Below are 16,622 nucleotides of genomic sequence, written 5' to 3' on the forward strand. Positions count from 1 at the left end.
TTTACTTCTCTTTTCTGTTTGAAAAATTATATTCTTAGGGACTTCCATGGCATAGTTTGATTATATCAATTTATCATTCATTAAAAATTTCAACTTTTTTTTTTTTGAGACTTGATCCAGTCCTATGTTCTCATCTTCATAAGTTCAAATCTGCCCCCAGACTCTAGCTGTGTGATCTTAGACAAGTAACTTAATTAGCCCTGTTTACCTCAGTTTCCTCATCTGCAAAATGAACCAGAGAATGAAATGCCAACACTCTCCAGTATTTTTGCCAAGAAGACCCCCTCCTCTGCCCACTCTCCCCCATGGAGACATGAAGAGTCAGATAAGACTAAAATGACTGCACACCAACTTCCTATCTGACCTAAGTTAGATGTATATCCAACATCAGTTCGAGTGAAGGCTTTGACATGCTCAAATTCAAATTTGGGTCAGTTTGTCCCTTTTTAGACCTACTGGTAGCCCCTCCCACTTGGGGCTCTTAATATTAGTTCCAAACTAAGAAAAACATTTTTTTATCCTTAGCATTAAAATAGTGACATTTTGTCCCTAAAAATACAGTGTAGAATGTTACTTAATTTAATTCAATGAGATTTAATTTAATTAAATGTTACTTAATTTAATACAATTCATTTCAATAAGAAATGTTTTGAAAATATTTTGTTCACTGCTGGTTTAAAAAATATATATATAATTTCACAATTGCCTTTTCAAATCATCTTCACTCAAGTGACTTGCTGTTTTGGCTATAGTTAGTTGCAGAAATATCCAGTGGCATGTCTCATCATGCCTTTTCCCCTTGATCTTATCAATGTGTTTTTAGTAGCCATCCCTAACATTTATGAGAAGATTTGGGAGTGGTGGTGGTATTTTTTTTTTTTTTAATAACTTTTTATTGCCAGAACCCATGCCAGGGTAGTTTTTTACAACATTATCCCTTGCACTCACTTCTGTTCTGATTTTTCCCCTCCCTACACTCCCTCCCCCAGATGGCAAGCAATCCTTTACATTTTAAAGAGGTTACAGAACATCTTAGATACAATATATGTATACAGACCAAACAGTTCTCTTGTTGCTCAGGGAGAATTGGATTTAGAAGGTATAAATAACCCGGGAGGAAAAACAAAAATGCAAGCAGTTTATTACATTCATTTCCTAGTGTTCTTTCTTTGGGTGTAGCTGCTTCTGTCCATTCTTGATCAATTGAAACTGAGTTAGATCTTCTCTTTGTCAAAGAAATCCACTTCCATCAGAATACATCCTCATACAGTATTGTTGTTGAGGTATATAATGATCTCCTGGTTCTGCTCATTTCACTTAGCATCAGTTCATGTAAGTCTCTCCAAGCCTCTCTGTATTCATCCGGCTGGTCATTTCTTACAGAACGATAATATTCCATTACATTCATATAGCATAATTTATTCAGCCATTCTCCAATTGATGGACATCCATTCATTTTCCAGCTTCTAGCCACTACAAAGAGGGCTGCCAAAAACATTTTGGCACATACAGGTCCCTTTCCCTTCTTTAAGATTTCTTTGGGATATAAGCCCAGTAGAAACACTGCTGGATCAAAGGGTATGCACAGTTTGATAACTTTTTGGGCATAGTTCCAAATTGCTCTCCAGAATGGCTGGATGTGTTCACAATTCCACCAACAATGTATTAGTGTCTCAGTTTTCCCACATCCTCTCCAACAGTCTTCGTTATCTTTCCCTGTCATTCTGGCCAATCTGACAGGTGTGTAGTAGTGTCTCAGAGTTGTCTTAATTTGCATTTATCTGATTAATAATGATTTGGAGAATCTTTTCATATGGCTAGAAATAGTTTTAATTTCTTCGTCTGAGAATTGTCTGTTTATATCCTTTGACCATTTTTCAATTGGAGAATGGTTTGATTTCTTATAAATTAGAGTCAGTTCTCTATATATTTTGGAAACGAGGCCTTTATCAGAACCTTTGACTGTAAAAATGTTTTCCCAGTTTATTGTTTCTCTTCTAATCTTGCCTGCATTAGTTTTGTTTGTACAAAAACTTTTCAAGTTGATATAATCAAAATTTTCTATTTTGTAGTCAATAGTGATTTCTAGTTTTTCTTTGGTTATAAAGGTGGTATTATTATTATTATTTTTAAAGTGTAGTGATGGCAAGAGTCCAAGATGGTAATATTACTATGATCTGAGTTCAGCTGTGCTATTCACTACTTGTATGAGTTTGAGCAAGACCCTTAACTTCTCAATTTACCTCATCTATAAAATATGGAAATTAGATGATAATCTTGATCCATTTTAAGTGTATTGTATTTCTGTATTATGTGTGAATTAGAAGATGATTTTATTTTAGCTTCATATTTTAATAGTTCACTAATTAATTATTATATTTAACTATGTATTTATGGTATGAATTATGTGTAGGTAAGAAGATAATTTTATTTTAGCTTCATATTTTAGGAGTACACTATTACCTATTTGGAATTGATCTTTGGTCTGATAATTAGAGTGATGTTAATATTTGTAATAGAATTCGATAAGGTTATTTTGATTATATAAATGATGTTGAATTAAGGTAAAATTTAACTCTTTTTTTCCCCCCTATTTGAAACTTTTCTCTAAACTGTCAATCTAAATCCTACTCATTCAGTTAATGAATGTTTGAGAGAGTTCTAAGGCGCACTGGAAGTGGGAGGAGGAGAGTCCTGGGAGATGATAAGGATAGAAAATGTATAATAGTTTTTATTTTTGAGGATTTTTACTTTTTTTTTTTTTGTGGTAGAGAGGAGGGAACAAAATATAACCACAAATTTATTGGTATAAATGCAAAGCCAAAATGAGATCATTGCCAGTAGTTTTTATTTGTAAGCAACCCCTGCCTTTTTTACCCCCAAAGCATTTCTGTATATAAAGTAGTACAGAAAAAAATGACTGTGAAAATATGCCAGGGTGTTAGGGTGGATAGATTGTCACCCTGGAATTAGGAACATGAGTTCAAAATCTGGCTTCAGACACTTATCAGCTATGTGACTCTATGCAAATCATTTTACCACTATCTGCCTCTGTTTCCTCAACTGTAAAATAGGGATAAAAATAGCACACATCTCCCAGGATTGTTGTGAGAATCAAATGAGATAATTATAAAGCATAGTGTTTGGCACACAGTAAGTGTTTAATTTGCTTATTCCCTTTCATGCCCTTTATATACATTAAATCATTTGAATTTTAAGACTCTGTAAAATAGGTAATATAAGGCATTTACTTTGATTTAACAGAAACTAGGATTCAGAGACATTAAGGGACCTTCAGTGGGCATATAATTAGCACTGGAGATAATAATCAAGTCTAAGTCTTTTGACTTCAGCTCTTGTACTGTGTCCTAGCCCATGCTGCCTCTCTGGTATGGCACCACTTTTACATGTAACAGATATTTAAAAAGGGATAATTGAGGACTCCTTTCTGTCTTTCCCAACTTTCAGTCCTACATCTCCAATGTCTTCCTGGATATTTCTATCTCCACATCTTCACGTTCTACCATTAACTCAAATTCAACATATTCCAAACAGAACCAAGCATTCTTTCCCCAAACCAGTGCCTCCTCCATTCTCTTCTATTTCTGTTAATAAGAACATTGTAGTTTTTACATCACGCTCCAGACATCCAAGCTCAAAACCTTGCAGTTGTTTTTAATTCCTCTCTCACCCTATCAGCCACAAGTCTTGTAAATTTCTATCTCTACTAAAAGTATATATTTTATAATGTGAACATATTATATTTTATTATATCACCATATTTTGTGACAAAATTATACAGATTAAAAATATTAATATTGATATGACATTAAATATATTTTAAAGCATTTTAAAAATTAAATTTTATTTTAAATTACTAATATTATTTTTAAATAAATAAATCTAATTCAATTCAAATTTTAAAATATTTTAAAAGTTTAACATTCTACTTTTAAAGTTACCTTGGTTGTCTTTCCCTCTTTCAGATCTTTCTTCAGTTCTTTTTTTCTTTTAAATGCTTCAATAGATCTCTTTTTTTTGTTTGTTTTTTGTTGCTGTTGTTTTTTGCAAAACTCTGGATGTTTCGCCTTCTCTTTCTAACCTCATTTCAACTAAAAAAATAAGGCTGAAAATGTTTATAACAAATAAGTATAATCAAAACAAAATCCCACTTTGTTCAGGTCTGAAAATGGTATGTGTCATTCTGCATCTTGAGTTCATCACCTCTCTAGTAGAAAGTTAGTCACTTATTTCATCATTAGTATGGAAGGTTAAATTACCTTGGTCATGTCCCTCTTTCAGATCTTCCTTCATTTCTTTTGTTTTTCTTTTAAATGCTTCAATAGATAGATCTCTTTTCTTGTTTGTTTTTTGTTCCTTTTTTTTTTTTTTAATAAAACTTCCTTCTCTTCTTAACTTCCTCCCTTCAGCTAAAAAATAAGGCTGAAAATCGTTATAACAAATAAGTATAGTCAAAACAAAATCCCACATTGATCACGTCTGAAAATGGAATGTATCATTCTGCATCTTGAGTCTGTCTCTTCTCTACTGGAAAATTTCTTTCATCATTAGTATGGGAGGTTAAGATTTGAGAAGGCCTTTGAATGATAGAATAGGATTTTGATAGAAAAGGTGATGGGGAAAGTTCGATTTTGTTTCAGAAGTGGGAATGGTCCAGGTTTGAACCTGGGTTAATAAGTAAACATTAACTATAGTTATAGTTTAAGTTCTAGCTATAATTTATGTTCAGAGAAGTTAAAAAAAAAAAAAGTTGGATAATAGTCAGATTGTAGACTTCCACATGCCAGGTTAAAGAATTTGGACTTTTATCTAGTAGACAATGGGGGAGCTTTGGAAAGCTTTTTTTTTTTTTAAAGCAGGAAAGTAACATGATTTAACTGCTATTTTAGAAAGCCTAATTTGGCAGATTCAGGAAATGGTTTTGAGAGGAGAGAGCTTGCAGGTAGAACACCTGATTCTCTACAGTAATCCGGGTGTGATGTGATGGATGTCCCTGGAGTCAGGAACAGGTAAATGAAACCTGCTTATGGAAAGAGTGTAAGGAATATAAGATGACTCCATGATGGATAACTATAAGAATTATGATACCATGGAGATAGTCTTTCTCTTGGGTGTAGGGGAAAAATGAAATTAGTTTTAAACATGCAAAATTTGAGTGACAGCAAAGTAGATATATAGATATGGATATGTTGGAACAATCATTGTCAAATTTTCACTGTGAAACTTGAGAAATTTATAATCACTATAAATTAGGACTTGATTTGTTGTTTGCTGACTTTAATAATGTAAGTTGACTTAATAATGCAGACTAAATTTAAAAGTGTTTGCATGTTCCCCTCCCCTTACTCCCCAACTCACTTAAACTTTTGCCAGTGCCCCCTAATATAACTCTATAAACATTTTTACTGTAGAGATCTATCTGACTCTTTGTGACTTCCATTTGGTATTTTCTTGTCACAGATACTGAAATGGTTTGTCATTTTCTTCTCCAGTTTACTTTACAGATGGGAAAACTTAGGCAAACAGCATTAAGTGACTTACCCAGGGTCAGTTAGTAAATGTCTGAGGCTGGCTCTCTGTCAGGAGAACTCTGTCTACTGTGCCACTTAGCTTCTCTCTTTGTAAAATTGTGTGAGTTAATTAGCAGTGTAGTAGAAAGCTCAGGTAATGAATCATCATCAGACTGGGGACCTGGTAATTGGAAGCTAATAATAATAATAATAATAATAATAATAATAACAACTAGCATTTATGTAACACTTTACAAAATACTTTTCAATTTCCATTCCATTTGGATCTCACAACACCTGTGAATGTAGCTTTGAAAATGTAGCTAGACCAGGGGCCTTAGAGGTGAGAGTTTAAATGATGGAAGTAGGTGATTTCATAGCAGGACTGTTTAAATTTCCGTATTTTCCATATATATCCTTCAGTGATCTATCTCCTTTTGCTGAATTTCTCACCTTTTGGCTTTAGTCTTTACACCCTGCCATGTAGCACTTAATTTTATTTAATTTGTTTTATTTTGTTTTTTAAATTTATTTTCTTATCTGGATTGCAAACTTATTTAATCTAAGTCAGTTATAGGTAACCTGCAATACCAAATGAGTTATTCAGGCCCCGGGACTCCAGGAGCATATAGTATTCTTGTTAGAATTCTTTCATATCTTCCATAGTCCTTCCATAGCCCAGCACTTACTCCATAATAAACACTTCAATATTACGAGTCTAGACAAATTTAAAATTACCTTAATTTTTGACAGAGAATTATTTCAGTTTTAAAAGTATTTCTAGTTAACTTATTTAGATGATATTTGGAGAATGATTATAATCTGTTGCTGTTCAATTCATAAGTGCCTACTATATACAGAGTGCTGTACTAGATGTGCAAGTCACGGAGACAAAAAGGAGCCCCGTCCTCAAAAACTTTATTATTGGAGGGAGATAAGGTGGGAATGTATAAATGAAAGATAAGTTGACATCTCTGAAGAAAGAGATGACAAGTAGAAATATGCATAGTTTGGTCTTACATATATGTATATGAATGTATATGTGTATATGCATGTATGTTTATAGAGATCTCTGTGTGTTTTATTTCCATCTTTAATTGTAACCTTGGATGGGGGAGAGGGAGGGAGAAAAAAGTGTACAGCAGAGAATAAAAGAAAACGAGAAGGAAGCAAAAAAAAAAAAAGCTAGGTAGCTTCAAAAAACAATTTGTGCTATTTATTATATAGGTTTTCTTAAAATGGAAATTTACTGTTTTATATTGAATCTTTCTCATGTTCTGCTGTGTACATAGAGATTTTTTCCCCCTTGTTTCGTATGTTTAAAACGAATAAGAAATTTATTTAAAAAAAAAAAGATATTTTGAGAAGGGAGATTGCTAACAAAGGTACTCCCAAAAGTCCTCATCAAAGTCTTCCCTTGGGAGATGGCATCTATGTCGAGTTTGGAAGTTAAGCATTCTGAGAGGTATAGATGAGAAGGTATTTTATACCCTAGGGATTTTAGAGAAAACAAAACAAAACACCTTACTGTGGCAGTCCCAGGGAATAATTTTGTTGTGAGAAAGAGTGGAGACAGAGCAGCTAGTTATGATACCTCTGTGATAATGCAGTTGATGAAATGATGAAGAAGGGACAGGCAGAATGAGATTTGTGAAAGGAGACCTATTGATTTAGCTTACTTAATTGTGGAAAGAGAGTGTAAGAAGGGCCTCTGGGATGGGAGACTGTAATAATCATGATGCATGTGGTTGGAACTGAATGCCAGTTTCAGAAAATAGCAAATAGGCCAGTTTGGCTACAGGTTAGAAAGAATGAAAAGGGAGGCCTATGGAATAAATTGGAGACAGAATGTGTAAGGGCTTTAAAAATTTGAATGTAAAAAATACAGGATAAGGAATTTATATTTTATGTTTGTGGCAGCCCTTTTTGTAGTGGCAAGAAATTGGAAACTGAATGTATGCCCATCAATTGGAGAATGGCTGAATAAATTGTGTTATAATGAATGTTATGGAATATTATTGTTCTGTAAGAAATGACCAACAGGATAATTTCAGAGAGGCTTGGAGAGACTTACATGAACTGATGCTAAGTGAAGTGAGCAGAACCACCAGGAGATCATTATACACCGCAACAACAAGACTATACGATGATCAATTCTGATGGATGTGACTTTCTTCAACAATGAGTTGATTCAATCCAGTTCCAGTGATCTTGTGATGAAGAGAGCCATTTACACCCAGAGGGAGGACTGTGGGAACTGAGTGTGGAACACAGCATAGCATTCTCACTCTCTCTGTTGTTGTTTCTTGCATTTTGTTTTATTTCTCAGGTTTTTTTTTTTTTTTTTGATCCAATTTTTCTTGTGCAATAAGATAACTGTATAAATATGTATACATATATTGGATTTAACATATATTTTAACATATTTAACATGTATTGGACTACTTGCTACCTAGGGGAGGAGGTGGGGGGAAGGAGGGGAAAATTTGGAACAGAAGATTTTGCAAGAGTCAATGTTGAAAAATTACCCAGACATATGTTTTGTAAATAAAAAAGCTTTAATTAAAAAAAAATTATCTTTATCTTAGAAGCAATAGGGACATACCAAATGTCTACTTCTGAAAACATTTTTTGAACTTAATTTAGGGGAAATATATTAAATATCTTCTAATAGATGTGGCCAGCTACATTCAGCTTTTTTGGTGATATTACTTGAATTCTCTATTATCTCTGCTAGTATCTATCTAGTCCAATTTCTTATCTTTATCCCTAGATTCTTTCCCTCTGCCTGTGTATCCTATCTCTTCCTTTTAAATCCATTCCAACTTATATCTCCCCTCCTCTACTTGCCCTTACCCCCCTTCTCCTTTACTGTCTTTTCTTCTATTTTATTCTCTTGCCTTTTTTTTTTTTTTAATTTATCTCTCTCATTAATTGGTTTCCATCACCTGCCCCTTCTGATTTTTTTTCCACTTTTGTCTGCTTTTAAGTTCCTTCTTTTTGTAATTGGGATTAAGTGATTTGCTTAGAGTCACACAGCTAGTAAGTATTGTTTCTTTTAGACTCTTTAAAAACATGTAGCACTTGGTCATAAAGGAGTAAGAATAGGTCTTGGCTGATAGTCCTACAACAGAATAGGAGATATTTCCAGAATAGGAGATATGTACATATGTATATATGTATGTATGTATGTATGTATTTTAATCATTCCTTTGTTATCAGATTATCAAACAATAACTTTTTATTTTTGTTTTTCCAGCTGGGTGGCACTATTGGAGACATTGAAGGCATGCCATTTGTTGAAGCATTTAGACAATTTCAGTTTAAGGCAAAAAGAGAGAACTTCTGTAATATCCATGTTAGTCTTGTCCCACAGGTAGGTTTTCAGCAGGGTGTTGAGAGAGTACTGAATTTGGAGTTGGGAAGGCCTAGATTCAAATACTACTTCAGTCACTAACTAGCTCTGTGATTACTAGTTATGTCACCATAGCCAGGTCACTTAATTTCTCTAAGACTTTGTTTACTCTGTGGTAAAATGAGGGATTAATACTACCACATACCTCATGGGATTGTGAGAATCAAGTGAGAAGATGCATGTAAAGAGCTTTGTAAGCTTTCAAGTGCTGTATAAATTCGAGGTATTATTAATTTTAAGAGATGTTTTTGTGGGCTTTTATCCTTTCCTTGTACAGAAGATTTAAAAGTTGAGCTGAATGCTGCTGATGTTAGCTAATTACACATGATATATAAACTTACTTAAAAAATAAAGAAGCCAGTTTTAGTTGCAGATAAATGTCACTTCTTTGCAGCACAAATATTTCACTTTTGTAGATTTTTTTTTTTCTTGTGCAGATTCATGGCAAATTTTTACTTAACAAAACTTACCACCAATGATAGTGAAGTATAAACCTAAAAAGATGATTTTGTATTTTCTGAGTATTCTGCTTCTTTTTAGTAGTTAGTTTCAAACCTACTCCCCTTTCCTTCCCAACCTATCTCTGACATCTGTAATAAGATTTCAGAAGGTAGGTGGGAGGAACTTGATAGAACATTTTATATCATCTCTATTGTCCTACTTTGAAGTCTGGATTAGGAAACACTTCCACGGTGGAAATAGATAATTTAGAATCATTCATCCTGTAAAATTATTTAAAACTTGTAGTTATATTGACCAGAGATAGCTAACAGACTCTACTTCTGTCCTAAGCTATTAAATGGAAAAGTAATTATGTTATATGTAGATGCAGGTTATGAAAGAAATGGATAGTTAATTGAATCGGATTTCTTAAAAGCTGATCTGCAAATACTCCATTTTCTTTTGATTTTCTTTTTCAATCTGAGCGTTATGGGCTAATTAGTTGTCTGTGATGATCAGATTCATTGATGTTTATCCATATTTCCACCTTACTTGACCTCAGTGGGTGTAATTATTGTATGCATTTCTTTATTCTTTGTCTTGAGTAGGGCCAATTTCCATTGTTAAAATTTCAGCTCTTAACATTTCTCTTTCAGCCCAGTGCTACAGGGGAACAGAAAACCAAACCTACACAAAATAGCGTTCGGGCATTGAGAGGTTTAGGATTATCTCCTGATCTGGTAAGTTTTTGTTTATTTGAATTAGAAAAAAAATCTGAATTTAGACACTCTTCAAAAATAACATTTCCATATAGATAGATAGATAGATAGATAGCAGAACACCCAAAGAGATTTTCTAAGAAACCATGGATCCTCGTTTCCTACCATTAGCTTTTTAAAAAGTATATAATAAATTTTGCACATTGCTTTAAAATCTGCCCTACTTGTCTGTACTTATTTTTTTTTAACTTCTGCACGTTTTTAAAAAAATACCTTTTTGGGATCATTATTGCTAACTTCTTTTCCCAACCCCTAGCTAAATACCGGGAGAGGGAAAAAGCCAAACAAACCCCAAATCTTGTAATAAGCAAGCAGAGTCAAATAGGATTCATCTAAAAATGTTTGGGTGCTTCTGTATCTTGAGTCCATCACTTTAACATCCTTTGAACACATGCTTGGTTATTTCATTGATCAGAATTCTTAAGTTTTTCAAAGTTGTTTTTCCTTTCAGGGTTGTTGGTTGATCTGCTAAGTGGGTGAGAATATGTAGAAAGGGTTTAATTTTTGTAGCATCTTTCACTCAGATTGCTTAACCAAGAGCCTTAACTGGAAATGTAGAAATAACTAGACACTGTTAGGATTCTTACAAGGTGCTAAGTAAGTGGAATTGAGGAGACAGTGGTTAAATCTAGTTTAGGATTGATTTAATCCTACAACAAATAATGGTTTCCTAGTGATAATATTGATTGATGTATACTCAGTGTACAGCATATAAGCAAGAAGCTCTCAGGGCCAGACACAGAAGCCCAGTAGAAGCTCTCTGGAGCCTCAGCCAGGATTCAGTCCGGGATATTCACAAGCCAGAGAAGGCAGCATAAGCTCTTGGAACCAAGACTACAGAAGTCCTCCAGAAAAACTAGCCGACCCCCAAGTGAAGGAGACAAGAATTTGAAGGAGACAATAAAGGATTTGGACTTTTAATACCTGTTTGCATTTTGGGGAGATTACTGAACTGAGACTAAGGCTGTCTCCAGAAGCTCCCCAATAAACCTGTTTCCAGAGAACATTATATTTTAGAGAAGAATATTACAAGACACAGCTGCATTATTGGAACAGAATAGTAGGGAAAAACATGATATTGGAGTCAGAAAACCTTACCACTAATTAATTATTTGATTTTGAGAAGGTCTCTAGAACTTTGCATCTCAATTCCTTCATTTAAAGTTAATAGATTTGAACTAGATAGGTGCCTTTTAGTTGTGTAACAAATTTTATATCTATGCAAGTTTTTGTTTGGAAGCTAAAAAGTATGGTATTGCTTCCACTTTTCAACTAAATATTTACATTCTCTTTGGATCATAGATGTCAAGCTAGCTGGAATCTTAGAGATCTTGTAGGCCAAACACCTCTTTTAACAGATGGAGCAACAGAGAATTGATGTAATTTGCCCAAGATACAAAATATGAGAGCCAGGAATTCAGCAGTTTCCACTTTAATATACTGTCCTTCCATTGTCCTGAAGTGCTATATTATTATATAACATTGTATAATGTTATTATGTGTATTATTATTATAATTGCATTATATTTTGTAATATGCCATATATTGTATAACATATATATATAAAATATAATAAACCAATGTGCAAACATACAATAAATAAAATAGAAATATATGATATGTAAAATATGATACAGATATGACATTATATTATAAAATATATACTCTTATATAATACATTTGTATGAAGTAAGCTATTATTATTTTCATTATCATCTGTTTTTGTTGATAGTTTGTTGATAGTAGGACAATTACATAGCTGTATCATTTGAGAATTGAATTTCCCATCATGAATGTGGGGGACATCCCTTAGTACAGTAATTCTGCTTAAGATACCTTTTGTATTCCTGAAGCATTTACTTAATATCTCTCACTACTTAAATTTTATTTCTGGTTTAAATGACAATGATTCAAGATAATGAGCAATCTAAATCTCTTCATAGTAATCTTTATCTTATCTTTTAGTTTAATGAATGAAGTTTAAACTTCATTAAAGTTTAATGAATGTTCTGTTTTTGGAAGTAATTTTAATTATACTTTTTTTCTCTTACAAGCATTACATTTTCCCCCTTTCTACTTCCCCTGAAAAGAAAAGAAAAACAAAACCCCTATGACAGTCAAGTAAAAAGAATTCCCACATTGGCCATGTCCAAAAAACTCAAGTCTCTCTGCTTATTAAGTCTGTCACTTTTCTTTCAGGGGATCATCATTGGCCTTCTGGAATCATGGCTAGTGATTGTATTCATTAGGGTTTTATAATGATATCTTAAATTATTACATCTGAATTTATGTATTATATAATAATATATTTTATAACACACACATCTGAGTTACTTTGGAATTCAGGATCTTATCTACAGATTTGGTGTAGTGTTAGGTAGAATACTGTATATAGACTTAGAAATTCTTGATTTAAGCCCTGATTCAATTTCTAAATGTATGACCTTAGAAAAGTCATTTTAACTAACCTTCAGTTTCTTTATCTACAAAATTGGGATCATAGTTTTTGCATCATCAGATCCTAGGATTTTTTAAAAAAATGAGGATCAGAGGAGATAATTGATATAAAATTGTTTTTCCCTCCCATAAAATTAATATGTTGTTTAAATGTCACCTACTATTAAGGCTTTTGTTCATTTGTTCATAATGATTTGGACCAACTTCAAAGTCTCTTATTAAAAAGAAATATGCTCCTTTCTAGATCACAAAATGAATGATTAATGTCTGTAGAATTGTATTTTATCTTAGTTTCCTGGTGACTGATTTGTAACTCATTGACTTTGATACAGATTGTGTGCAGAAGTTCAAAGCCCATTGAAATGGCTGTAAAGGAAAAGATATCCATGTTTTGCCACGTTGAACCTGAGCAGGTTGGTTTTGTCCTTTGGATTTCATTTCTCCTATATTCTGTTGTCTTGCTAATATGGTACTACCCTCAATGTACTGCAGGATATTTTTACAACCAGATAAATGAAGAATTTTAGGGAATTCATAATACTGCTTTCCCTGTTTCTCTCTCTCCTTTCTCCCCTCCCTCCCCTCCCCCCTCCTGCTTCTCTGTCTCTCTGACTCTGTCTCTGTCTTTTTCTCTGTCTCTTTCTCTCTGACTCTGTCTCTGTCTTTGTCTACCTTTGTCTCTGTCTCTCCCTCTCTCTGTGTCTCTGTTTCTCTCAGTCTCTTTACTCTCTTTTCCCAGTTAGAGGGGTATTTTTGATTATCCCAGTTTCACAGATGAAATAGAAGTTACATTGTCTAATGAATCATTTTCTGGTTGTTCCAGTAACGAATTATGGGATGTCTAATCCTGTGATGTGATGGATCTTGATTTAAGGTCAGGACAAACATCTTGCTTTATGGTTCAGTGCCCAAGTGTCTCGAAATTATAAACTAGACCATATCTGTTCCCTTTACTACTTGCAGAAGATATATGAAGACAAGAAGACCCAAGGTTATGCAGCATAAAAATCAAGGGAAGTTCTGTAAAATAAAAGCAACTTCCTCTTCACTATACTAAGAGAGGGTTAAATTACTTTTGTGAGTTTATATCATAAAGCTTTGTAACTCTGGGCACATATGCCTGCCTTAGTTTCCTCAACTGTAAAATGGAGATAATAGTAATAACACCTACCTTGAAGAGTTGTTTTGAGGATCAGAAGAAACAATATTTGTAATGTTTAGCATAGTATGTGGTAGGTGCTTAAATGCTCCCCCCCCTTCCTTCTTTCCTCCTTCCCTCCCTTTCTCCATCCCTTTCTCCCTCCATCTCTCCACCTCTCTCTTCCTCCATCACTATCCCTCCTTCCTTCCCTCTTTATAACTCCTTCCTCCTTTCCTTCCTCTATCCCTTTCTCCCTCTTTCCTTCCCTTTCTTTCCTTCCTTTCTCCTTTTATTCTTCCTTTTCTTTTCTCCTCCCTTCCTCTCTCTCTCCCTCCCTCATTTCTTCCTTTCCTCCCTGCTTTTCTCCCTTGCTCCCTCCCTCTCTTCCTTCTTTCTTTTTCCCTTCCTCCTTTCTTTCCTTCTTCTTCCTCTCTTTCTTTCTCCCTCTGTTCTTCCCTCACTTCCTGTCTTCCATCCTTTCTCCCTTCCTCTCTTTTTACTATCTCCCTTCCTCCCTTTTTGCCTAAATAAATCTTTCTTGTCTTCTCTTATGGAACAGTAAAGTCCCTTGCCTTCCCAAGGGATCAGAACGTTTCACTTCTCAGATCAAAAAAGTCTTGTATTTGGAAATACAAGTTCCTTTTCCTTATTTTCATTAAAATCTGGATTCAAATTCTTCCACCACAGACTGTCTTTATAACCTTTGACAAATGTTGAATTATGTTGAATGCAACATCCCTTGGTCATGGTTGGCTCATCAGTAAAATGAGAGAGTGGACTCAATGGTCTGTAAGATTTATTTTTTCTAATTAAAAAAAAAAATCTATCATCCTAATCTCAGGCCAAAATACTAAAAACAGGGAGCCATGTGAAACATCACTGTTTCCTCCTTTGCCAGTCTATGAGTAACACTTTACCTCCTGCCACTGTAATGTATATTTTGTACCCATTACATTAGAGCTCACATCACCTGGAGACAACACCACATGTATTTTTAGTGTTTCTAACACTGCTTTTGGTCATGTCATCTTTGGTTGGCTACCTGAATTATGTTAAGAGCATTACACTTGGAATCAGAATTGCTGGCTATAATACTTAGGATGTCTCTGACCATTGGTAAGGCCATTAGCCTTAAAATGGGGACTATAAAAGCCTAAAATTGTCACCTACTTTAAGACTCGTAAAGTTGCTTTTACCTCATTTGATTCTTATTTTGTACCTCATTTATATCTCATTTGACCTCATTTGATCCTTACAACAGTCCTGTGAGATAGCTGATGTTAATATTAATTTCTATTTTACAAGTTAGGCAACTGATACTTAGGGAGCTTAAGTGACTTGAACTGGGATCAAATAGCTAGTAAGTATCTAAGGTGGGATTTGAACTCAAGTCTTCTTATCTCTTGATTCAGTGTTCTGGCCACTATATCAAATTTCATGAGCTATCTCAGTTGTGAGGAGAGTACTTTGTAAATCTTGAAGTTCTGTATAAAATAGAAGTTCTTTAAGTTATTGTTTGGTCAGATTAAATGGATGTTTTCTTCTTCTACAAGTCTGCCTTGGTGATTCTTCCAAAAATGATCATTTAAAAATTTTTTTTGGCTCATATATTAAGGTGGTTTTTCTTTTTTTTTGGTGGAGAGATTTAGGTCAGTCATAATGAAGAACCAATTTATTTAGATAACACTGAGAGTTTAGTTAACACTGGAAGGCAAGAGTGTGAATAGTATTGGAAAACTTTGACCTGCCACAAATTGAAAAATACTGTTCCAAAGTCTAAGCAAACATATCTTCTCTTTAGAACCTTCCTACTTTGGTCTTCTTTAGCACTCCTTAGGCCTCAAGATTCTTAGGTCAATTCAAAATTATCTGTTACGTGGTTGACTACTTTTTGAATATGTCAAGAAGTTTAAGGGAATATCTTAGTTAATTAGTATATATGATATATTTTATTCTTTCACATTAGTATTTTGGATAATTAATTCTGGAAAGCTCTATACCACTTTTTTTTTCTCTAGTAATTTATTTTAAAAAGTTATTTATTATTCTGAACTTCACAGACGCCAACAAACATGAACATTTCCATATATAAGAAAAAGAAAAAAAAACTGAAATCACAAATCTCATTATGTACAGCTTTTTTTTTTTTTTTTAAGGTGAGAGCAATTTAATATAATCTTCCAGAGTCCCACTGCTAGGTCATGCTTTTTACAATATACCTGACAAAATTAATTTTTAATGTCAACTCCAGTAGTATTATTTTTAAAGTCTTATGAAATCCTTGATGAAGATATATTTCTCATCAAAAGCTTCTGTTTTAATCTCTAGAAATGGATGATTAATCTTCTTCATACAGAAATTATGTTAATAATAATTATTAGTAATTATTATTTTTCAGTTAGAACATCCAGCCATCTTTTTCTAATATACTTTTATGATTTGCCCTCACTCTTCTGGTCCTTTTCCCTACTTAAGATGTTCTGTGACTGGATTTATGGTGTTTTCATGTACAGCATTTTTTTAAAAAGTATCCTAAGCTTTAAGTTAAGAGAATATACAGTATTCAAAAGATTTTTTGGTCAAGAGTTCAATCTGTACAAGAGAAGTCAAATTATCTAGGAGGGTAAATCATTAGTTTTAAGTCAGAATGGGGTACTTAGTTCCTTGTTAGAAAAATATTTGCAATAGCTACTGAAGAACAAAACAGCAAGTCAGAAAAGCATTGTAAAACATCAGAAAGGACCGTGTTTATGTATAAATTAAGTGAAATGAGTAAAAGGGTGTGTGTGTGTGTGTGTGTGTGTGTGTGTATGACAAGTTTAGCACTTTTAAGTTGGAGTGGGTGAGAATCAAATAGT

At 33.6% G+C, this 16,622-nt stretch overlaps 1 protein-coding gene across 3 annotated transcripts in view; it reads left to right on the plus strand.

The window, feature by feature from the left end:
- CTPS2 (CTP synthase 2) overlaps window positions 1–16,622 on the plus strand; it is a 156,375-nt gene that overhangs the window by 25,800 nt on the left and 113,953 nt on the right. For all 3 annotated transcript variants that reach the window (XM_031958951.1, XM_031958952.1, XM_031958953.1), the window contains 3 exons: window positions 8,791–8,907; window positions 10,044–10,127; window positions 12,956–13,036. In XM_031958951.1, the coding sequence (XP_031814811.1) occupies window positions 8,791–8,907; window positions 10,044–10,127; window positions 12,956–13,036 (282 nt within the window). The remainder of the gene's footprint in view (window positions 1–8,790; window positions 8,908–10,043; window positions 10,128–12,955; window positions 13,037–16,622) is intronic.

The sequence above is a fragment of the Sarcophilus harrisii genome, chromosome 3 (assembly GCF_902635505.1).
Source record: "Sarcophilus harrisii chromosome 3, mSarHar1.11, whole genome shotgun sequence".
NCBI classification, from domain to species: domain Eukaryota; kingdom Metazoa; phylum Chordata; class Mammalia; order Dasyuromorphia; family Dasyuridae; genus Sarcophilus; species Sarcophilus harrisii.